This window comes from Triticum aestivum, chromosome 7A (assembly GCF_018294505.1).
Source record: "Triticum aestivum cultivar Chinese Spring chromosome 7A, IWGSC CS RefSeq v2.1, whole genome shotgun sequence".
In the NCBI taxonomy this organism is placed as follows: Eukaryota; Viridiplantae; Streptophyta; class Magnoliopsida; order Poales; family Poaceae; genus Triticum; species Triticum aestivum.
In genome coordinates, this window is record NC_057812.1 from 79767456 (window position 1) to 79791089 (window position 23634).

Consider the following 23634-nt stretch of genomic DNA (forward strand, 5'->3'; position numbering starts at 1 on the left):
GAGGAAAAGGAGAAAAAAACAGAACCATCCATATGATCTCAAAATTTCTGATGGTGGTAGAGGGCAAAATAATTTCCAGAAATTACTGAAAGATGGCACCATATTTCTTCAGACCTCAAATGGATAAATCCCTCTGAGGTATATGTCAAGAGATTACTATATATGGTCTTTTCTCTTGTCGAGGAACCATCAATAAACACACACCATCAAGGATCTCTTCTAAATGTTTTCGTTTGATGTGTATGACCAGCTCGCGGACAAGAGATCCTTCAGTTTCCATGAGCTGCCTTTGGCCCATGCTCCAGCTCGACCCGTCTTCAGCAACTATATGGCAAGATCTTGATTATTACAATGAAGAGCAAAAGCTCTAATCTGCACCATTGGTCTGTCTCAAAAATTGTAATCTTGTTGGGGGGTGTTCGAAGCACAACCTGGAAGCTTTGATGCTTGGGATTTGCTTTTTCTGGAAACAAGGAACCACCCCTAATCACCCATGTTGAAGGACAAACAATTTCGATTGGGCAGAGGAAGTGCACATCGCTCAAGTGCTGCCTTTGGCAATTGTTACGCTGCATCTCGTACCCCTTCCGTATCGGTTTGCAAATTCGGTGAAGCAAAATGCGCTCTTTGTATTGGTTTACTCTAATATCTCGAGAAGCAAGAGTCTGCATTATGGACTGTTCCACCCAACAAAGAACCTACATATATGGATTGTGTGGTGGTGGAAAAACCGCCGCTTGCGCATATATACACTGTTCATTCCCCTGCCACCAAAAGAGCTCATCAGGTCATCATATTGCCATGATCATTTGCATTACTATGGCATGGTAGATCATCATGCTTTTGTGTTCCATGGAAATGCAGTTTTCACTACCGGAATCGCCACTTCACCTCTGTCAAAAGAAAACACTAAGCTCTGAAATCAGAGTCAGTTGAGAGCTCGCTCCATGGCAAAAACTGCATGATAAAACACGAAAAATGCGGGTCCAGATCTCCCATATCCGAATCACAGTTATGTACCCTGTATCCACACAATGTGTGCGGCATCCCGATTAAGAAGACGGCACATCAACCACTGCTCTCAACATAAACGAACCTGGGCTGAAAGCTGGCCTTGAGATCTGGATTTGGTTTTGCTCTGAAGCTGATTGTGTTAAGGGGTAAGTATATTTTCGTGTTCGAACTCTTCTGAAAGTTGAGAAATCGTCCCTCAACTTCAAAACCATCAAAAATCAGTCCCTCAACTATTTAAACCATATACTTTTTGTCCCTTATAACGCTTAAGGTGGTTTTACTGTGACGTGGACCCTGTTTTGACTGGAACTGGCCACGTGGACTGGTTTTGACTGTTTGTGCATGAGTATGTGTGTGCGCGTGTGTACAAGTGAGAACAAGAGAAAAGGAAAATGTTTGCACTGAATATAGCTTAACAAAATCTGAATATAACTGAAAATAGTTTGGACATTTCAGAGCATTGTACTGAATTTATTTAGTTGAACATAGTCTGAACCCAATTTAGTTGAACATAGTCTGACAAAGTACTGAATGGGAAAGGGAAATAGTACTGAATATAGCTTACAATCAACGACAAACATGAACTCTCACATGGTCTGACACAAGAACAGACAACAGCAAAACAAGCACTAGTCTGGTAGTTTTGCTGGCACTTTCTTTGCTCTTTTATTTCCACCAACTTGGGAACTTGCCGGGCCTGAGGTAACATTGACAGTAAAGGATGAACTGGGCTCAACCAGCAACCGCGGGCCTCAATCACCACCGCCCATGAGGGAATCGTCGTCGCAGCCGCTGCCTAAATCGCCGCCGCCGCCCAGAACTGGTCGTGCTCAAGGTCGCCGCAGCCGTGCCCTAGCAGCCACCACCACAACCACTGTGCTCAGCCAGCAACCACCGCGCCTCAGTAGGGGCAGCACAACAAAAGTTGTGAAAAATACACTGTACTTTATAGTAGTAGCAGCAGTAGGGGCAGCACAACAAACAACAAACAACAACGACAAATGCACTAATTGCCCTTTTCGATCCGAAACAGGCACGTGATCAACAATTCAACATCAAGCTTTCCTTCTTCAATTATTAATCAGATCATATCAAAATTTTCCACTAGATTTTCCCTAATTTAGTTTTGTCCAAACATGCATGCATGGTTGATGCCTGGATTAAATCGTAAAGCATCACCTCAGCCTGAATGGGGTCAACATAACCATATTATTTCGCAATAAGAAAAACAGAACCATATTTGAAAGAAAAGGAGAACAGAACCGGCACCGGCACCGCCTAGCTAGGTATGCTTTTCTGTTCCGTTCAGCCTCAGTGCTTTTGAAGAGTGGCGATACTGAACAAACATAGGCTAAACCATATGTAGCTCGAACTTTCAGGTAGCTGTAGAGAGCAAAAAAATTCCGGGAAATGACTGAAAGATGGCACCGTATTTTCTTCAGATCTCTAGTAGATGAATCCCTCTGAGGTATGTCAAGAGATTAAACTATATATGGTGTTTTCTCTTGTCGAGGCAGCAGCACCAAACACACACCATCAAGAATCTCTTCTAAATGTTTCCGTTTGATGTGTATGACCAGTACTCGTTCACCAGCTCGCGGAAGAGAGATCCTTCAGTTTCCATGAGCTTCGAGGGTTTGTCATACTCTGCTACTTTCCCTGGAAATGAATGTAGCTCATTAGTGTCGATTATGGACTATAGAACTCTGTGCTGCGGAACCAATAAGTTGGCAATAAGAGGAACATACCATCACTCATTGCAAGTACCATGTCGCAGTCCATGACTGTGGGTATACGGTGGGCGACCGTAATGACGGTGCAATGTTTGAATTCTGTCCGGATCGTTTTCTGAAGGACGGCATCTGTTGTGTTGTCTATAGAGGCAGTGGCTTCATCAAGGACCAAGATACGACACCTTTTCAAAAGTGTGCGGCCCAAACAAAAGAGCTGCCTTTGGCCCATGCTCCAGTTCGACCCGTCTTCCGCAACTGTATGGCAAGATCTTGATTAGTACAATGAAGAACAAAACTCCAGACGTCATGCTATCCGATTGATCCAACTCATATGCCTAGGACTACCAGCAGTTTGACAAATTTAGTGGCAGATGTATTATGAGACCCCTATTTTGAGTTCTGACATTGACTACTTGACTAGAGCGTAATTTATGCTTGCCTAATTTGCTAGGGCAATAAAATAAATAATAGAATCGTACCAAGTGAATCCAATCCCTGTTTCTTCTCCTGGACAGCTTCAAGAAGTTGACATTTGTCAAGAACCTGCAACATAAATAGAGAAAGGTAACCAATTTAGTGATTTCTTTCAAGATATATGTACGCCATAAACAGAGAAAGGTAGTCATCTGACATGCCCCTAGATCCGTTTACTCATCCCAATTTGATAAGGTGCTGAACTTTCTAACATCAAAGTGCCTTCATCATAATCCTATCTGATCAATGGGTAAGACAAGAAAAGGCAACATAGATATCTGTGTACATCTTACCTCCCATATTTGCTGATCTGAGAATTGCCCAAGAGGATCTAGATTGTATCTTACTGTACCCTGAAAAAGTGTTGGATCTTGTGGAATGATGCCCAAACGCGAACGCAGGTCATGTAAGCCTATTGTACTGATGTCCACGGAGTCTATAATTATTTTCCCTTCAGCAGGTTCAACAAGGCGAAACAACGCACCAATTAAAGTTGTCTTGCCACTTCCTGTTCGACCAACAATACCAATCTTATCTCTACCTTGAAACTTGCAACTGATACCGTGTAGTACAAGGGGTGCATCTTCCCTGTACCTAATCTGTCAAACGAAAATCAATAGCGTACGTTTGTTAGTGTTTCTAAAGGATGTGCCTAGTCAGACATACATGTATATATTAATATTTGATTACCTTCAGATCTTTAAGCTCCACACTGCCAACTTGGGGCCAATCTGGTGCTGGTCGGTTTTCTTCAATAACTTCTGGTGCTTCACTCGGAATGTCCATGTACTGGTTCACCCGTTCCACAGATATTATTTTATTTGCGAGGTCACATTGCTTTTGTATGGTGTTAACAAAGGAATTATTTAGGGAAAGGCCATAGGACAGTGCCATTCCAATAAAACCTGCCCAAGTATATAAAGTAATTAGTTTTCTGATGGGAATGTTGATTTCTTTATAACCTGGTGGTGGATATTAGATAAGTATATTTGCAATGACTTTGGCACATAGAAATTGGGCATAGTGTTACTAGCTCCATTCTACAAAGAAAGCATGCTTTCGCAGCAAAAGCTAAAATTTCATAACACCTAATATCAGGACCTATGAAAACATAGATAAAAGGTTCTTTGCACTGCGTATAATGATTTACTGCAAATCAGATGCATGCAGGAATCAATCGTCATAGAACTTGTAAGCTAACATAAGTTTTCAGACCGGGGGTGTTTTCCTTGAAAGAAAAAAACCATAAGCTTGTCAAGCCCTTGAAACAATTATGTGATGGTTGTACTTACAATAAGCTACTTACCAGGGCTAAAAGTTCCTGCAGGAAGAAGAGCCATGACAAAGGCAGAAGAAGAAAGAACCACAGCACCCATTATTTCCAGACGTTCAATCAACCATTCAGTTGCTGCAAAATTAAAGAAGTATGGACCAGCATTCTTGTCAACTAGCTCCAAATTCTTAGCAAAGAAACGATCTTCCTCCTCAAAGGCGCGTATTGTTATAGCCCCTGAGATCGATTCACCTAAGTGATTTGCTAGAGCAGACTTGGTGGTTCCGTTGATCCGCATCAATTCCTTAGCTGAGGCTAAATAGTACCTCTGCATGAACAAACATAGCAATTCTCAGTCAAATGGAAATTGCGAAATGAAGGGAGTAACTAATTCACCTCTAGGATGGAAATAGCAACGAAATAACCAAAGAAATGGGATTTAGCCAGACAGAAAAAAGAGCCACACCAATCACCTGCAACTGAATTACCAAAACTATCATCGGCAGTGCTACAAACAGAACTTGCCATACAACAACAGCCAATACCCCCACATTGCTATATGCGTTTAAGCAGGAACTGAGGCTAAACATGAATGCAAATGGAATATCAAGGTCAACGATACTCAAATCTGAAGAGACCTGCAGGTTGGGGGAGAGGGGGTTAATTCATCATTACAAAACGTAGGAATGTAAAACATAATTATAGCTGTTGCTTGTTCCAGAATTTTTACCCGGCTAAGAATCCTTCCTTGAGGAGTAGAATCAAAAAAGGACATAGGTGCACGGAACAATGAATTGAGTAACTGGGTAAATAAGGATCTTGAAGTTTGGACGCCAAGAACAACGACAAATAAACATCTCGATAGCACAAAGATCATTGTGCAAACTCCAATACCAACGTACACAGAAATTAACTTCAGTGTACTAACATGAGGATTTTGGACATTGGCAGCCATCCATGAATTCTGGGATATTTGCCCAGCTAAGAAAACTATGTGAGACATAACAGAAAGAGAGGCATACAAGAAGCCTTTATTCTGGCGCAGGTAAAGCATATAAGGCTTAAGACCTGTATCCCCTGATTCTCTTTCCTCTTTCTTGATCAGTTGATCTACTGGTGATGGCCCCACAGACTCTATGTATCTGTTTACATGAATTCCATCTGTCTCCTTTGTTGGTATTTCCTTTGCTCCGTGGGGAGCACTGTTAGGATCTTGAACACCAACAGTATCTTTATGTGCATTTACAAGGTACTTGAATTCTTGGCAATCTGCCAATAAATCTTGATAAGGTGCAGACCGAATAACCTCCCCATCTGACATTAACTGCCAACAAATATCACTAGTTTTAGTGGAAATCGACAAAAAAAATACAGCTCGCTACAAATAAATATAAATCATAGTGGCATATAAATCATGAGAGAGAGAGAGAGACCAGAATGGAGTCAAATACAGGTAGAAAATCCACTTGGTGGGTCACCAAAAGAACAGTCTTGTCTGATAGAACACCCATGACATAATCCTGTCACACAAGTTACATTAAAGGTTATTCGGTCAAAACAGTTCGTAATAAACAAGGAATACAATCTGAGTCTGCTGATAAGGTAGGCTCTTACATTAAAGAGGCTTGTTGCTGTATGGGCATCAACAGCACTGAAAGGGTCATCAAGAAGATATATGTCTGCATTCTGGTATAGTGCACGAGCAAGCTGAACACGCTGCTTCTGACCACCACTTAGATTTACTCCTCTCTCCCCAATTTGTGTGCGGTCGCCGAATGGCAGCATTTCAAGGTCCTTGACCAATGAGCATCTCTCAATTGTTTCTTGGTATATTTGTCTGTCCATCAAAGATCCGAAGAGGATATTATCCTGTACAGTTCCTGTTTGGATCCATGCAGTCTGAGAAACATATGCTATTTTCCCACAGACTTCAATCTGAAATATGTACATAAAGGTTAAAAAATAGTGCATGAATTTTACAATAATAAAAGAGGATATTAATTAACACAAATTTTTTTGTTGATGATCCGAAATAAGAACATTATGAATTTATGATAACAATAAATTGCAGGAGCAACCAATTTCTTTAGTGCATGAGAAAACCCAAAAGGGATAACTAAAGAACATCATGTATTTGAGATAACAAAAGTATGTCATAACCTAACAATTTTGGCAGACATTTGATTTTGTAGTTAGAAGAAAAATGAAGATAATCAAAAAGCATACCGTGCCTTCAGTTTTGGGGACCTCTCCAAGTACAGAAGCCAAAAGCGTTGACTTTCCTGATCCTACCTCTCCACAAATTGCAACCTTTTCTCCAGCTTTCACCACCAGATTTATATTGTTTAGAGTTGGTTTTGATGGATTCTCATCCCAGGAGAAACTGCATGAGTTCATCGCTATTGGGTAATCGATGCCCGCACGGTATTTCTTCCTAACTTGTCCATTCAGCTCAGGTGCATCAAGAAACTTTGATATGCGAGTGAAACCAACCTTAGCTTGTATCAGCACTGCAATAACATCCGGTATTGTCCTAACTGGGTCTTGCACGAGACGCAGAGTTGCCACAGTGGTGAAGACGTTGCTAGCATCAAGAGGAATTTTGAAAAGATAGCATGTTAGAAAGGTTGCTGCCGAAACTAAAACAGGTGATGACCAGAACAGGAAACTGTTGTACGCCCTCCTAAGCAGGAATGCTGACAACCACTTATACTCAACCTCCCTCAATCCCTCGATGACCTTCTTGAAGTGACCTTCCCATGAATAAAGTTTCAAGATCTTCATATGAACTAAGGACTCAGACATGGCTTTCAATCTCACATCTTGAGCTTCCATAAGCTTACTCTGAAATTTGTGTTGCAGCTTGGCCACCGGAGCATTACCGATTACAGTGATAATGATGACAGCCAATGATGAGACTGCTGCAGCACCAACTGCATTGTACAGAATTGCCAGAGCAATGCAAAGTTGAAGACTTGTTGTCCATGTTTGGTGAAACCAGTACGGGAATTCCCCAATCCGGTAGGCATCGACAGTCACATAGTTCATAATTTGTCCAGAAGAGTGCTTCATTTTTGCAGAGTTTGATAGCTTCTGTTGCTTCTTATAAATAGCTGCTGACAGGAATGACCTCACCTGGAGTCCTAACCTCCGAGTGCGGAAAAACCACTGCCTCTGCGACAAAGATTCACAGCATTTGCAAACAAACATTGTCGCAGCCAGCACAAAGCCTTCATATTTAAAGGTCCCTTTGCCAACTGATACATTGATGAATGCCTTGAGAAGCAATGGGCCTGTAGATAAGGTGAGCACCTTGAGCAAAGCAAAGAAACCTGAGACTATGATCTCACGCTTGTGGCAAGAAACAATAGTCCACAAGATTGATGGTGTGGCATGTGACTGCGACTGCTTGCTATTCAGCTTCTCCAAGAACATCAAGTACTGGTTATGTGCTCGGTCTGTGGTTTGTAAAAGTGGCATATCTTTGTCCTCAAGAGGCTTCTTATAACCCATCTTCATCAAATGGTTCAACCACCAAAATGACATCTTGCTGAAAAAACCAGCTTTAGCAAAAGAAGTCACCTGAGTGTCAGAATCAGCTATCTGATCATCTGCCTCGGTGTTCAGGGGCTTGTATAAAGCATTTCCTGTTGCCTGGTAATCGTCTTCATCATGGCTGCGCCGAACGCCATAAAGTAGGAAGAGAAATGCAGCTGGTAGGGACAGAACATCCAAACAGGCCTTAATGGTGACTGCCTTATCTGCAACAATGCCAACAACCGAGGAACAGCATATGAATGCTGCGTACAGGGTCACCAGAATCGACCAAACTGGAACAAATGAAGCTCCGAGAAACCAAGGCCTGACGCTGAAAGCAAAGCTGGAAAGGACCAAACTGAATCCTTGAGATAATGTCACAAGCCACCAGTGTGGCAGGTAAACAGAAGCATCCTGACTGAAGATGCTTCCCAGCATCGACAGTCCTAGGCCAAGATAAACCAGCCCCAGGATGCCACTGAAGACCACTGCAGCCAACTGCAGTGGTGAGCCGACTGCGACGAGCCCCTGAGCAGACGCTCCACTCTTCGGGATTTTGATAACCAGCTGGAGTGAGAGCGCGAGTACGAGCAGCAAGGCGATGCCAGTCGCCGCCAGATGATTCGTGCAAGTGGAAGAGTCGAATACTTCCTTGAAGGCACATGAAAGTACATCTTGGTTGGAGCATACTGGACCCCCACACAAGTTCATCATCCAAGAACCTGATGAAATGGCAAATATTAGAGTGAGATTCCCAGCTTGTTTCCAAAATGATGTGCTAGTTATGTAACAAGAGAAAGGTGAAGCGAGGACAAACTTGTGAGGGAACCCATTTATGTGATCTTGGTTACACCGCCAAGTTGATCAGTTTCCCCTTCCGGCCCTGCAGCGACAAATGAAACAATTGTTTGCTGAACAAAGTGAAAGGGAACAGCATTAAACGAGAAGTGTTGTTTTCTGAACAAACGAGAACAGATACTAGAACAATTTGTCCTGGAGCAAGATCATAGTTGTTTGTATGTACCCACTTATATTCCCAAGCCCACGCAAGACCAAGATTAATGTGCGGCATTTTTAATAAAAAGAAAAAAGAAAAATCAAGGAACCCCAAAGCCGCACTGTTCTTCATGACCACCGTCAGAAGTTCAGAACAAGATGATGAACTGTACGCAGGAGTGGCCATCAGCTGCGTTCCCTCACGAATCGCCATGGAAAGGTAGATCAGTCGGGACGACGCTCGATTACCATTCACCAAACACGGAAGAGAAAATCCCCTTCCGCATTGACCCGCATTTCTTTTTCTCCTCCAAAACTTTTGCAGGCTCAAAAGTTTTCCCCTTTTACTTCCCTGACTCAGTTCCTCATTGACAAGGTGGGCAATGGTGGCGGCACTCACCTGTGTAGCGGCTACGGCGGCGGCCTCCTCGCCGTGGTCGCTGACCGCGAGCTCCTCGGCGTATTGACGGGCGGCAGGCCACTCACTCGCAGCTCCTGGGCTCGGCGGGCCGCGGGCCTTTTCATTGGAGGCCGGAGGTGGGTGGGTGGGAGTTGCGGCGCTTGATGACAGAAGGAAGGACGGAGGTAGGAGCCGCCGCGCTAGATGACAGGGGCGGGGCGCGCGCAATCGTCACTGCTCGCGTCGTGGCGGCCCGCCGGCAAGCCGCCGGTACCCGGCTGTGGCTGTCGGGCGTGCCGTGCCCCGCATCGCTTCTCCTCCGCCGGCAGTGAGACTGGTAACAACCGTACACGTGGATGGTGGACTGTAACGAGTGGCAGGACAAAGAACACAAGAGTAATAGTAGTAGAAAATTATAACCATATTCTAATATAGACCATCTAGCGATGACTACAAGCACTAGAGCAAGTTGAAGGCGCATGTCGTCATTGCCCCTCTCATGTTAGAACCGGGCAATACTCGTTGTAGTAGACAATCGGGAAGTCGTCGTGCTATTGCCTCAAAATACCAGCGCACCCGAACAACAAACGTCGATGATGAAGATAAGAGTGGATTGGAAGGATCCAAGTTGTAGACACATGAACGCAGACGAATGAAGACCAGATCCAAGCAATCAAGACAAACACCGATCGAATCCCGCAAGATCTGTCTGAGGCACACCTCTACACGCCCTCCGACATCGCCCGAACAGAGGTTAGGCGGGAGAATCTTATTCCATCTTCAAGGAGACATCCCCGCCTTGTCTTGCTAAGCAGGACACAACACTAGTGCAAAAATGTCTAGCTATGGCGTGCCAAAATTGTCTTTGCTGACGCAGGGCTCCAACCCCACCAATATGGCGCCAATGAAATATTTTACTGGTAACGCTGGCACAAACGTCAGCAATATTGTGAGTGCTGATTACGTGTCACGTGTATAACACCAGCAATATGCTCGTGTTAGTTATGGCGTTAAGTGTGTTCTAACGCTAGTGATTAGATTTTTCGCTAATAAAAAATTATACCCAAAAATTTAAACCTAGTATATATATGCAATCATTTAAACTTACGTTCAGCTTCACAAAAGTTAGTATTTCTAGTGATAACTCCACAAACAGTACTAGACTAGCTAGTAGCAAAAATGATCAACTTCGATCACAGTATATCTCCAAACTACCTAAGCATGCATTACATCTCTCTCTGAAGAATTAACTTCATCTCACATAACTTGTTCCTATTACTCTGCCCCTCCTTTTTGTAATGGACTTTCACCATCTTCGGTTGCATCCTCTCGTCCTTCAGAAGCTATATGTCTATATTCAGCTCATCAATCTCGGCGACCAGGTTATCCTTTTGGTCGTTGAGTTTCAGTATCTTATCATAGAAATCCGCATTCTCATCGATAATCTGATCTCTCTCATTCCACAGGGAGCCATTAAACTCCCTGAGGGCCTTCACTGTATTCTCACGTGACGTGACACGTTCGCGGTTGAGTATGTACATGTCACATGGCTGTTGTTCGACGGGTGCTGGAGAAAGGTTTCGTACGTACTCCTAGCAAGTCAATTATTTGAAATCATCAATTATGATTTGTAATGCTCATGGATGTTTTATAATCTTATCTCATTGGTGCTCGCTTTGCCTTTGTCGACTTCGCCATACACCGGGAAGTTGTTCGAGGTACTCATGGCTGCAACTACAAAATAATAACAAGTGATGATCGAATTATCTAACACATGGCATTATTTGTCCTATATAACAAATTTCTATAACAAATCATTGAACAACCTTTATTAGCATAGCATAACTGTTTTTTCAATTACACTAAAAATGTCAAGTATACTGACTTGGCATAGCATAATGGTTTTGTCAACTACACTAAGTTAATTGGCTACACTTATCCACATGTGTGTCAACTAAAAGTGCCAACAATGTGGCACTGACTTGGCAATGCACTAGAACAAACACATTTCTAAAAATACCCAGAGCAAACACATTTCATTGACAACATAAATGATCACAATAACATTATTGTAGTGCCCAGAAGAACACCACCACACATTTCTAAAATTATCTTGCACTGCCAAACAAATACATTGTAGTTTCTAATTCAATTTGGCCTACTCACTCTAATTCAATTTGACCTACTCACTCTAATTCAATTTTGCCTACCCATCATAATTCAATTTGGCCTAGTCAAATCACTGCCAAACTGAAACCTAGCGATGCAAATCAAATCGGGAGGGGATGAACTCACCGATGATTTTGTAGAATGCAAAAGAAGGTGGACGGGATGAACTCACCGATGATTTGTAGTCAATATTGTGGAGGGGATGAAGGTGGAGGGTGTTGAACTCTAGCAATCAGTTGTTTCTGTCACCTCCATCGCTGAAACCCTAGTGATGCAAATCAAAACAAAATCAAATCGGACGTCCACGAGCGACAAGAAAGGGAGAGGGAGATTAGTTGTTACCTCACCACCGGAATCGGAGCGGCGACGTCGACAAATGAAAGGGGAACGAGAGAGAGGAACAGAGAGAACACGCGTGAGGCAGAGAGAGGGGGAGTGGGGTGAGGTGGCCGTTGCCCCCTTGATTTTGACCCCCACGGTGTCTCCTAATAATTTTTGGGCTTGGCTCAATATGCCAAAAAAGTAAATTTAGCCCAAACATAAAAATTACGTACTTTAGTAAAAGAAATACGGTATTTCTACTTTACTAAAAACAAATAAAATACTAAAAATAATAATAGTACTTTAATAAAATTCAGAACAGTATTCTTAATTTAATAAAAATAACTAAAATACTAAATATAATTTTAAAAATGTCAGAATTTCCATTTAAAATAATATAAATTAAATTAAAAATACAATATAATATAAAAATGATCACCACCTACCAACAAATAAAAAGGAAAAAAGTTGAAGTCTCAAAATATACTATAATAATGTGGAGAAAGAAAGTTAAATTGTTTGAGAAACAAGTGCCGCCAACTCCTATATATAGGGAAAACTTAGTGCTGACATTGAAATTCAATGAACGCTAGCACTAGACTAATTACCTACGGCGTTAACACAAATTCAACGCCACCACTTGCTGCCAACTGGTAAGTAAAGCTGGGCCATCAATTTGTGGCATGCTAGAAAAAAATGTACGCCGGCACTATCCTTATAAAGCTGTTGTACCAAATAAGCCAACGCTCAGGGCTTCACTCAAGTCAAAGGTTTGGACTTCAGTGAAAGTTTTGCCCCCGTTGCTCGTCCTGAATCAATTTGTATCTTGCTTGCAAATGCTTCAGCTTTATTATTGGTGGCTCCTCGCTCAATGCGCATGATCTTTTGAATTTGTTTAGCGAGCAGTTTACTTCTTGGATTTGGAATTCCTTCAGCTTCACTTGTCACCACTCTCTTGATATTTACCTTGATCTTCCCCTGCCGTCCATGGAAGAATTTTTTTAAATGCCATTTTTACAACATATCCCCCTATTGGGCCTCCTGGTTTATAATTTCAAGAGTGATCTCTACTTTCTTTCTTACAAAATGAAGGAGGATCTTCCACCTCTCTTAGGTATTTGGTTAGATTAGCTTGAGACTAGAGCTCTACTGCTAGCCTGCTTATGTGCTTTGTTTCTATATAGCCCCTCATCTTTCTTTCTTTCTTTCTTTCTTTCTTTCTTTTTGATAAAGGGCATTTTTGTTAACTCAGAATGTAGCATCAAGCGGATAGAAAGCATGATGAGCAACACCCGGTCTCTGCATAATTAAGATGCACATAGCCAAGCCCCTCATCTTTCTTATCGATGTAAATACTTACCCTATATATATTTCTCTTATTAATAGAATTTTATTGTTGAGATCTCCCCTACAGTTTCCATTCAAAAAATTACTTTATTTGTAAACAAATACTATAAGATGTTTTAGATCACTTTAGGGGGTACATGTTGAGCTTTGGTTCTAACTCCTTTGGCCATGGTCATCTCGATTGGTTAATGTTCGGTTCTATTGCTATTTTTCATAGCCTGCTATTTAAAACTTTGCTTGTGTCTGATGGCTGCATGGTCGTGTCCAAGGTATTACACATCAGATACATTTGCCATTAGAATATCAGCCTACAAATATTTATATCTCAAGGCATTGCATGTTACTCTATGTCATCTTCTTTCTGGTGCTACGAGTAATAGTGTAACAACCCAGAGTAATGACGAATTTAGATATGATTGTCATTTCTTTTTGCAGCATCATGATATCATTTTTACATCATCATGGTACCATATCATCATGTCATCGTGCTTTAACTTGAAATGAGGTTGAATTAAACCCTCAATATTAGTTAAATGCAAACCCTAATTAAAATGCAATTCAATAAGATGAATAGATTTGTAAACTATTTGAAATTGAGGGATGTCACATGGTGAACTCTCTTCAAAACCTATATTTAGCCTTCTAATATTATTAGGAAGCTACAATAATTATTCCATTAATTTTGGAATGACCCTCATTTCATTAAATCAAACCAAAACCTAATTTATTTTACTATTTAATTTAACAGGGGATAACTTGACCATCTTCCCTTTTGGTGAATTACACATAGCCTTCACTTGAAGCTTTCCTCATAGCCTTAATTTCAAGTTATTTGGAGTTGTTGTTGTTTTTTGTGTGGGGAATATGAAGTTGTTTTGACCCACCAAATAGATTAAACAGCAGCACACTTGGAACGTATTGGATCCCCATCTACACAATGGTCCCCAGTTCCTATCTCAAACAAATCATGTTTTTTTAGATTATTAGGGAGGCGCTCCATGGTTCCATTGGATTAATGAAAACACAACATGTAGCATTCCAAGGTTTAGAGAAAGCTAAAAGAAAGTAAAAGAAAATACAGTGTACAAGCAAACCTTACATCGCAATATAAATAGGCAGTTCTTAACCACAAAAGCAATTCCATTTAACCATACAAATCAGTACAGTCAGCAGGATTGCAGATCTGAAGTCCCTCCCATTTATTGGAGCAAGGAAATATTCAGGAATTTACTCTGTTTAGCTTCAGCAACTCCAAAGTGCAGCGACGGTTAGATCGCTAAAGAAATTTCGACACAATAATTGAAGGACAGTGCTAATCTAATTGCTCCCTGATGAAAGGTCTTGTGTTGTTAATGTACAGCACCAATGGTTCTCTTTCAAACATCTCTGATCAAACTGCTGAAGCAGTAGTTGTCTCTGCAGGTAATGTACTAGAGCAAGAGCTACTAAACAACATGTCAGTGACTGCAATTGATCGGCTGGTTGCCCGAATCGGCGAATCCAGCAGGCCATGAAGTGAGGTAGTGTTTCAGTAAGGAAGCGCGGTTAGATTAGACAGAGGAGCTGCGCTGCTTGCCAACTCTAGGTTCTTTCGAATGCCTGCTGAAATGTTTTTATCGCAATATAAATAGGCAGCTGTTAACTACAAAAGCAAAGCCGATTTTCATTGGAGAGAAGTACATCAAAGCATATACAACCAAAACCAATCGCATGAAACCTCGTCCACAGTCGATGCATTCAGCATAAACGACGCGCAAGTGAATACATGCACTAGCTAATCAGGAAAGTATTCTACCATAACATTGCAAGTAGACACATATGCTCAAGTTTGATGAGCTACTATGACCATGCTAATGATACTATGAGCCTTACAATTCCGTACGGTTGGCAGGGTCGCAGATTTAGTCCCTCCTGTTTACCGGGGCAAGGAAATCTTCAGGAATCTACTCTGTTTACCTTCATCAATTCCAAAGGGCAGCGATAGCCCACCATGACAATACATAGAATTTGGTGTAGAAAGAGATAACCCGAGAAACTTCGAGACAATCTCTTCTAGATATTTGTGTTTGAAGTGTATGACCAATACTCCTTGACCAGCTCGCGAAAGAGAGATCCTTCAGTTTCCATGAGCTTTGTAGGTTTGTCAAACTCTACTACTTTCCCTGGAAGTGTTCATATATAGCTCATCAGTATGGGACATATCCACGATCAATTTGGCATCCTCACCCAAAGAAACATTACATTGCTTATAATTTTCCGGCAAGAGAAACATACCGTCACTCATTGCAAGTACCATATCGCAGTCCATAACTGTTGGTATACGGTGGGCAACTGTAATAACAGTGCAGTATTTGAATTCTGTCCGGATCGTCTTCTGAAGGAGAACATCTGTTGCATTGTCTATAGACGCTGTGGCTTCATCAAGAACTAAGATACGACACCTTCTCAGAAGTGCGCGTCCCAGGCAGAAGAGCTGCCTTTGGCCCATGCTCCAGTTTGACCCACTTTCCACAACTATTATGACAGGATCTTGATCAGTACTATGGATGAGATAATACCAAACATCATGCTACCACAAGGATATAGCTAATACGCATATGACTACTAACAATTTGACATATTTATTGGCACATGTATTTTCACACCTATTTTGAATTCTTGAAATGATTAGAGCTTTTCTGTTTACACACTATTAGTTTCAAAAGATGAACTCCAGAAACCAAAGTATAGATAAAGTGAAGTTTCCTACCATGTGAATCCAGTCCCTGTTCCTTCTCCTGGACAGCTTCAAGAAGTTGACATTTGGCAAGAACCTGCAAGCACAATAACAAATGGAGTAACCACTTCAGTTGGTGGGAGACTGGGAGGTCATCACCCACATCTGAGTTCTCCTCAACTCAAATTCGGGTGCCAATTTCTTCCATAAGTGAAAAGTTGTCTAGTTCCTCGAAGGGAATCTAGTTCTTATGAGAAAGGCAACTTGTCATTTGAGATTCCTCTAATTAAATTTATTCACCCCATTTTGTTAATGTGCTGAACTTTCTGAAATCGTTAGGTATATGTCAAATTAATCAAGCTGAATTGCCATAGTACTAAAAGAGGATGACCTCATGATTAAACATTGCATCAGGTTCTTTCAGTGTCATACCTTGTCATCACAATCTTATCTTATCATTGCGTAAGATGAGGAAAAACAACATAGTTAGCTGTGTAGAATCTTACCTCCCATATTTTTTCATCTGAGAATTGCCCAAGAGGATCTAGATTGTATCTTATTGTACCCTGAAAAAGTGTTGGATCTTGTGGAATGATACCCAAACGCGACCGCAGATCATGTAAGCCTACCGTACTGATATCCACAGAGTCTATAATTATTTTCCCTTCATCAGGTTCAACAAGGCGAAACAATGCACCAATTAACGTTGTCTTGCCACTTCCTGTTCGACCAACTATACCAATCTTATCTCCACCTTCAAAATTGCAAGTGATTCCATGTAGTACAAGGGGAGCATCTATCCTATACCTGATCTGTTAAATGAAAATCCATCACATACATTTGTTATAAGTGTTATTAGGTAGGATTTTATTTTACCTTGTAAGGTTTATGTGTAAATATTTACATTGATTACCTTCAAATGCCTAATCTCCACATTGCCATTTTGGGGCCAATCTGGTAATGGTCGATTGTCTTCAATGACTTCTGCTGCTTCACTTGGTATGTCCATGTATTGGCTCACCCGTTCCACCGAGATTATTTGATTCCCAAGGTTGCACTGGCTTTGAGTAAAGAAAACAAATGATGTATTTAGCGAAAGACCATAGGACAATGCCATTCCCACAAAACATGTGCAAGTATGAAAGCAAGGAACTAATTAGTGCTACTATCTGTAATTGGACAAATTGAATGGTATCAAATACTTTATTTAGTTAACTCCGACGCATAAGCATTAGGACTAGAATTGCTTCTTCATAACAAATAAAAACTTATTCATAAAATCATGTGGTGGCTTGAGAAATGTAAGGACTTTTATGTTCATAATGTTTTGCCCAGCCGAGGGCGGTAAATATAATTTTCTTGCAATAATAAACATTACTACCTCGGAGTGTGACATTCTTGAAAGCATTCAATCAAACTTTTCACACTTTAGGCATCTTTCCTTTCCTCCTCCCCAAGAAGCTACTCCCAGGACACTAGGGTTTCTCCTTCTCCCGTCGTCACGGCCGCAGGTCCGTGTTGCCTCCGATGGCCTTTGGGCCGTGGAGGTGCGGAGAATCCCGACCCTGCGCCAGCGGGAGGGATCCCGCTCTCGTTCTTGTTTGGTTCAGCGTCTCGGTAGGGGCTGTGTGGCGGCGGCGATGTTCCCTAGTAGGAATAATATCTCCCATGTCTGATCCCCACCCTGATGTTGCGTCTACCATCATCGGAGGGCATGTGGATCTGTTAGGATCCAATCTTCGCATGTCTCTGGTCGTGTGTCTATATGTTTGATCTTTCCAATCTTCGCTTCTCTTTATCTGCGACGTTTGCTGTTCTGGTGCACTGGTCCTGTGGAGCTTTAACACCACGACTTCCCGACTGCTACTACAACAACGTTTGCCCGGCTCCGGAGAGGAAGGGGCAATGACGACGGCGTGCCTTCGCTCGCTTCAGTGCTTGTAGTCATCGCTAGGCGGTCTGCGGACCAGGTTGTAATCTTTGTTACTTCCGGTGTTCTCTATATTGCCATGACAGATGATGAATAGATTGAAAGTTTCTCCGGCAAAAAAAAGGTTTAAACTTTACTATTTTATATAATAAAAAGGTATTTGGGCTAGTAAGGTCAAAATACTATCATTGGATTTTTCATCAATATTATTTTCATAGTATGTAATGGTCAAATTAGTTTGTTGGAGACCCATGTCATGTCTGAAATGTTATCTATTCCGGTATGGAGGGAGTATCAAGTATATTCTCGTAGCAAAAGCTTATTTGAAGCAACGTGGTGCTCATATAATTGCTTACCAGGGCTAAAAGTTTCTTGAGGAAGAAGAGCCATGACAAAGGCAGAAGAAGAAAGAACTACGGCGCTCATTATTTCTATACGTTGAATCAACCATTCAGTTGCTGCAAAATTACAGAAATATGGGCTGGCATTCTTGTCAACAAGATCCAAATTTTTAGCAAAGAAACGATCTTCTCCCTCAAAGGCCCTTATCGTTATAGCCCCTGCAATCGATTCACCTAAGTGACTCGCTAGGGCGGACTTTGTAGTACCATTGATCCGCATTAATTCCTTGGCCGATGCTAGATAGTACCTCTGCATGACCAAACACAACAGGTTTCACTTATTAAAACTTTGAGTGCAAAACTGTGAAGTGTGAATGAAATCAAATAAGTGAAGAAATGAGGATTAGCCATAAAGTAACAAAGTCATACCAATTACCTGCAACCTAATTGCCAAAACTATCATTGGCACGGATACAAACAGAACTTGCCATGTAACAACAGCCAATACCCCTAGATTGCTACATGCATTTAAGCTGGTACCAAGGCTAACCACTAATGCAAATGGAATATCGAGGTCAACGATACTCAAATCTGAAGAGACCTGCATTAGAAGAAAAAGGGAAAAAGTTAATCCCTTATGAGAAAATCTCTGTAACTTGTTGTATCACCATTCATTTAAGAACTCTTACCCGGCTAAGAACCCTTCCTAGAGGTGTAGAATCAAAAAAGGACATTGGTGCACGGAACAATGAATTGAGTAGCTGGGAAAATAAGGATCTTGATGACTGGATCCCAAGAACAACGACTGTTAAAGATCTTGATAGCAAGAAGATCATTGTGCAAGCTCCGATAATAATGTACACAGAAATTAACTTCAGTGTGCTAACATGAGGATTTTGGACATTAGCAGCCATCCATGAATTCTGTAATATCTGCCCAGCTACAAAAATTATGTGAGAAATCATACACAAGAAGAAATACAGGAAGCCTTTCTTCTGGCGCAGGTAAAGCATATAAGACTTGAAAACTGCATCCCCTGTTTCTCTTTCCTCTTTCTTGATCAGTTGATCTGCTGGTGATGGTTTCATAGACTCTGTATATCTACTTCCATGAATACCATCTGTCTCCTTTATTGATGCTTCCTTAGATCTTTGATGGGGTATGTTGTTCTTATGATGCGAAACACCCATGGTATCTTTATGGGCATTTACAAGGTCTTTAAACTCTTCACAATCTGCCAATAGATCTTGATAAGGTGCAGACCGAATAACCTCTCCATCTGACATCAACTGCCAAGAATCATTTAGATGACATCAACAAATAAATAAAGCTAATTACAGATAAATATCATCATATGGTGACTTTTTTGAAGTGCGGAGAGATACCAAAATGGAGTCAAATACAGGTAGAAAATCCACTTGGTGAGTCACCAAAAGAACGGTCTTGTCTGATAGAGCACTCATGACATATTCCTGTTACAAAGAGCTTTGTAAAACAGTTCATGATCTTATAGTAATACAATATGTATCTGCTGGTATGATTCTTACATTGAAGAGACTTGTGGCTGTATGGGCATCAACAGCACTGAAAGGATCATCAAGAAGATAGATGTCTGCATTTTGGTATAGTGCACGAGCAAGCTGGACGCGCTGCTTCTGACCACCACTAAGATTTACTCCTCTCTCCCCAATTTGAGTACAATCTCCATATGGCAACATTTCAAGGTCCTTGACCAACGAGCACCTCACGAGTGTGTTGTGGTATCTTTGCCTGTCCATCGACGATCCAAAGAGAATATTATCTTGCACAGTTCCTGTTTGGATCCATGCATTCTGAGAAATATATGCTATTTTCCCACAGACTTGGATCTGAAATGTTTATCCAAAGATAAATAATTTTATATTAAGATGTTAGGAAAAAAATGAATTGATGAACATACTTCATGTTGGCAAATATTGTCAACCATAATTTTCACAACTTTGCAAACCGAACTTGACGCTGTTGTCAACAGGCTATGTTTATCTTAAACATGTATAAATGTCCAAATTCTGAGTATGGCAGCTATTTTATTAGAAGATGAAGTTATTACTAAGAAGAAAACATACCACGCCTTCAGTTTTGGGGACTTCTCCGAGCACAGCAGCCAAAAGTGTCGACTTTCCTGATCCTACCTCTCCACAAATTGCAACCTTTTCTCCAGCTTTGACTGCCAGATTTATATTCTTTAGAGTTTGTTTTGATGTATTCTCATCCCACGAGAAGCTACACGAATTCATCGCTATAGGGTAACCAATGGCACCATAATATTTCTTCCTAACTTGCTCGTTTAGCTCAGGTGCATCAAGGAACTTTGATATCCGAGTGAAAGCAACCTTAGCTTGTATCACAACTGCAATAACATCCGGTATCGTCCTAACTGGGTCTTGCACGAGACGTAGAGTTGCCACAAAGGTGAATACATTGCTAGCATCAAGAGGGATTTTCAAAAGATAGCATGTTACAAAGGTTGCCACAGAAACCAAAGCAGGAGAAGCCCAGAACAGAAAACTGTTGTATGCCCTCCAAAGCTGGAATGCTTGCAACCACTTGTACTCAACTTCCCTCAACCCCTCGATGACCTTCTTGAAGTGGGCTTCCCATGCATAAAGTTTCAAGACCTTCATATGAACTAGTGACTCAGACATGGCCTTCAATCTCACATCTTGTGCTTCCATAAGTTTACTCTGAAATTTGTGTTGGAATCTGGCCAGTGGAGCATTGCAGAGTACGGTGAGAATGATGACAACCAACGATGAAATCATTGCAGCACCAACCGCATTGTATAGAATTGCCAGAGCAATGCAAAGCTGAACACTTGTTGTCCATGTTTGATGGAACCAGTATGGGAATTCCCCAATCCGATAGGCATCGACGGTCACATAGTTCATAATTTGTCCAGAGGAGTGCTTCATTTTTGCTGCATTTGATAGCTTCTGTTGTTTCTTATAAATAGCTGCTGACAGGAGTGACCTCACCTGCAGTCCTAATCTCCGAGTGCGGAAATACCACTGTCTCTCCGACAATGATTCACAGCATTTGCAGACGAACAATAATGCAGCCAGCGCATAGCCTTCGTATTTAAAGGTCCCTTTCCCAAGTGATACATTGATGAATGCCTTGAGAATTACTGGGCCAGTGGATAAGGTGAGAACCTTGAGCAAAGCAAAGAAACCCGAGACCACGATGGCACGCTTGTGACAAGAAACAATAGTCCAGAAGAATGATGGTGTGGCGTGCGCCGGCGACTGCTTCCTGCAATTCAGCTTCTCCATGAGCATCGAGTACTGATTTTGCACCCGATCTGCGGCGCCCAAAAGAAGCATGTCTTTGTCCTCAAGGGGATTCTCATAGCCCATCTTCATCAGAGGATTCAACCACCAAAACGACATCTCGCTGAAAAAACCAGCAGTAGCAAAGGGAGTGACCTGATGAGTCTCAGAATCAGCTGCCTCACCGTCTGTGTCCGTGTTGAGGGGCTTGTATAAACCATTTCCAATTCCTCCATACCCCTCTTCGTCATGGCTGTGCCGAATGCCATAAATAAGCACGAGAACTGCACCTGGTAAGTACAGAACATCCAAACAGCCCTTGACAGTGATCATCTTCTCTGCAACAATAACAACAACTGAAGAAGAACAAATGAATGCTGCATAGACGGTCAGCAAGACCGGCCAAGACCTGACGAATGCCGCTCCAAGAAACCGAGGTCTGATGCTGAAAGCCAAGCTGGCAAGGACCAGATTCAGTCCTTGAGATAATGTTACAAGCCACCAAAGCAGCCGGTGAACACCACGGCAGACAGGTGCAGCGGCGAGCCGAGACCGAGCATGACGAGCTGCCGTGCAGATGCTCTGCTCTGCGGAATTTTCACAAGCAGCTGGAGTGCGAGGAGAAACCCGAGCAGCGCGACGATGCCGGTCGCCGCCAGATGGTTGGTGCAGGTGGAGGAGTCGAACATCTGCTTCAGAACGCATGAGGCCACGTCTTGGCCGGAGCATATCGGGCTCCCACACAAGCTCGTCACCCAGGAAGAACCTGAAGTGTGGTTACAGAGTATTGGAGTCACAGATGGCGTTCCCAGATTCCAGCTGGTTGCCGAAAATGATGCAGCGTGAGGAAGTCGAGGAGAGAGTTTACTTGTGAGGGAACCCATCCCCATCTGGTGGTGATTCGAGGCGGATCAGCAGCCCCTGCGCCAATCGTGGAGATGAAACAGGTTAGGACAGAAGAAGAGAGTACTCTGTTTCATGGAGGAACAGACAGACAAAGAAGAGAAGACGAGCAGCATCGCGGAGTCCAAACCCGATGAAATTGTTCAAGGGGAAATCCCAGTGCTCGCTGGGAACAAATGGTGTCGGAAATCCAAAGGGGAAGATCGTCAATCGGCATTCGGCAGGGAAAGCAACAAATCTCCGCCGGGTTATGTTTGAAAGAGCTAAGCAAGCAATGGTGGTGCAAAGTGTTGACCTCTCTAGCAGACGGCTGCTCGGTGGTCAGCAGTGCCGCGCGCGCCCACCTCCTGACCTCCGCCCGCTCCGCGGCGCGAGCTTGACGATGCAAGAAGTTGCGCGCAGCTCTCTCAACGTCATGTGTGCTGTTTCGCTACGGGGACGACCGAAACAGTAGGAGTTGGGCGCGCTCTGTAGTGTGGACATGCGTGGGCAGTCCCATTGAAACTCTTTGTCAGTACTATTTTCTTTTAAAGAACCCGACTCTTTTTTTTTTTGCGATGAAAAGAACCCGGCTCTAGTGCAAGAGCGACCAGTCCACAGACACAAATGCGGGAGATAGCCATCCAACCATAGTTACATACATTTTCACAATAACTCAAATTAACCGGATGAAATTCAATCAAATTGGACGAATTTTCATAAAAACACGACGGATTTCGTTGAGAGTAGGATAATTTGTACTCCCTCCGTCCCCAAAATTCTTGTCTTACATTTCTCTAAATACGGATATATCAAGTCATGTTTTAGTATTAGGTACATCCGTATCTAGACAAACCTAAGACAAGAATTTTGAGATGGGAGTACATAAAACCGGACAATTCGTCCGGTGAACCAAAAACACAAAACTAAAACCACAAATTATCTTATACTTCATGGTGACCTCGTGGGTCATGTCGGGTTGGCCGGCGGCTCCTCCTTCGTCATCGTTCCCCGACCCGACGTCGGAGTTGTCACTGTCGGGCTTGGGGTGGCAGAAGGTGGAGACGTCATGGCATGGCTTCCCGGCGGCCGCATCACGCCCGCGGATGATCCTCTCCGCCTCCTCCTGTCGTCTATAGTGCGGTCACAGCCACCGAGGACGTGGGCTGGGGGAGAGGTCGACGGCGTCAATC

The 23634-nt window shown here is 42.4% G+C and overlaps 1 protein-coding gene and 1 pseudogene across 1 annotated transcript; both read right to left on the bottom strand.

Moving 5' to 3' along the window:
- Positions 1 to 2062: 2062 nt before the first annotated feature.
- On the bottom strand, positions 2063 to 9799 carry LOC123150178 (ABC transporter C family member 10). The gene is made up of 13 exons (XM_044570005.1): positions 9428 to 9799; positions 8849 to 8914; positions 6721 to 8753; positions 6109 to 6429; positions 5928 to 6014; positions 5225 to 5818; positions 4968 to 5132; positions 4528 to 4822; positions 3912 to 4126; positions 3515 to 3820; positions 3227 to 3290; positions 2763 to 3002; positions 2063 to 2673 (listed from the first exon to the last, which is right to left on the bottom strand). Exons 2-13 carry the CDS (start codon positions 8862 to 8864, stop codon positions 2564 to 2566), a joined length of 4446 nt encoding a protein of 1481 aa, XP_044425940.1. The 5' UTR covers positions 8865 to 8914; positions 9428 to 9799; the 3' UTR covers positions 2063 to 2563.
- Positions 9800 to 14902: 5103 nt separating this feature from the next.
- Positions 14903 to 22879, bottom strand: LOC123150179 (ABC transporter C family member 10-like; annotated as a pseudogene).
- Between the last annotated feature and the right edge of the window lie 755 nt (positions 22880 to 23634).

What these genes read in the sequence shown, in the direction of transcription:
- LOC123150178 (XM_044570005.1), bottom strand. An exon ending in CAGCAACAAGCCTCTTTAAT is followed by an intron (nt 6,015 to 6,108) that starts GTAAGAGCCTAC and finishes CTTGTGTGACAG; the next exon opens with GATTATGTCATGGGTGTTCT. An exon ending in CTGTATTTGACTCCATTCTG is followed by an intron (nt 5,819 to 5,927) that starts GTCTCTCTCTCT and finishes ATTTGTTGGCAG; the next exon opens with TTAATGTCAGATGGGGAGGT.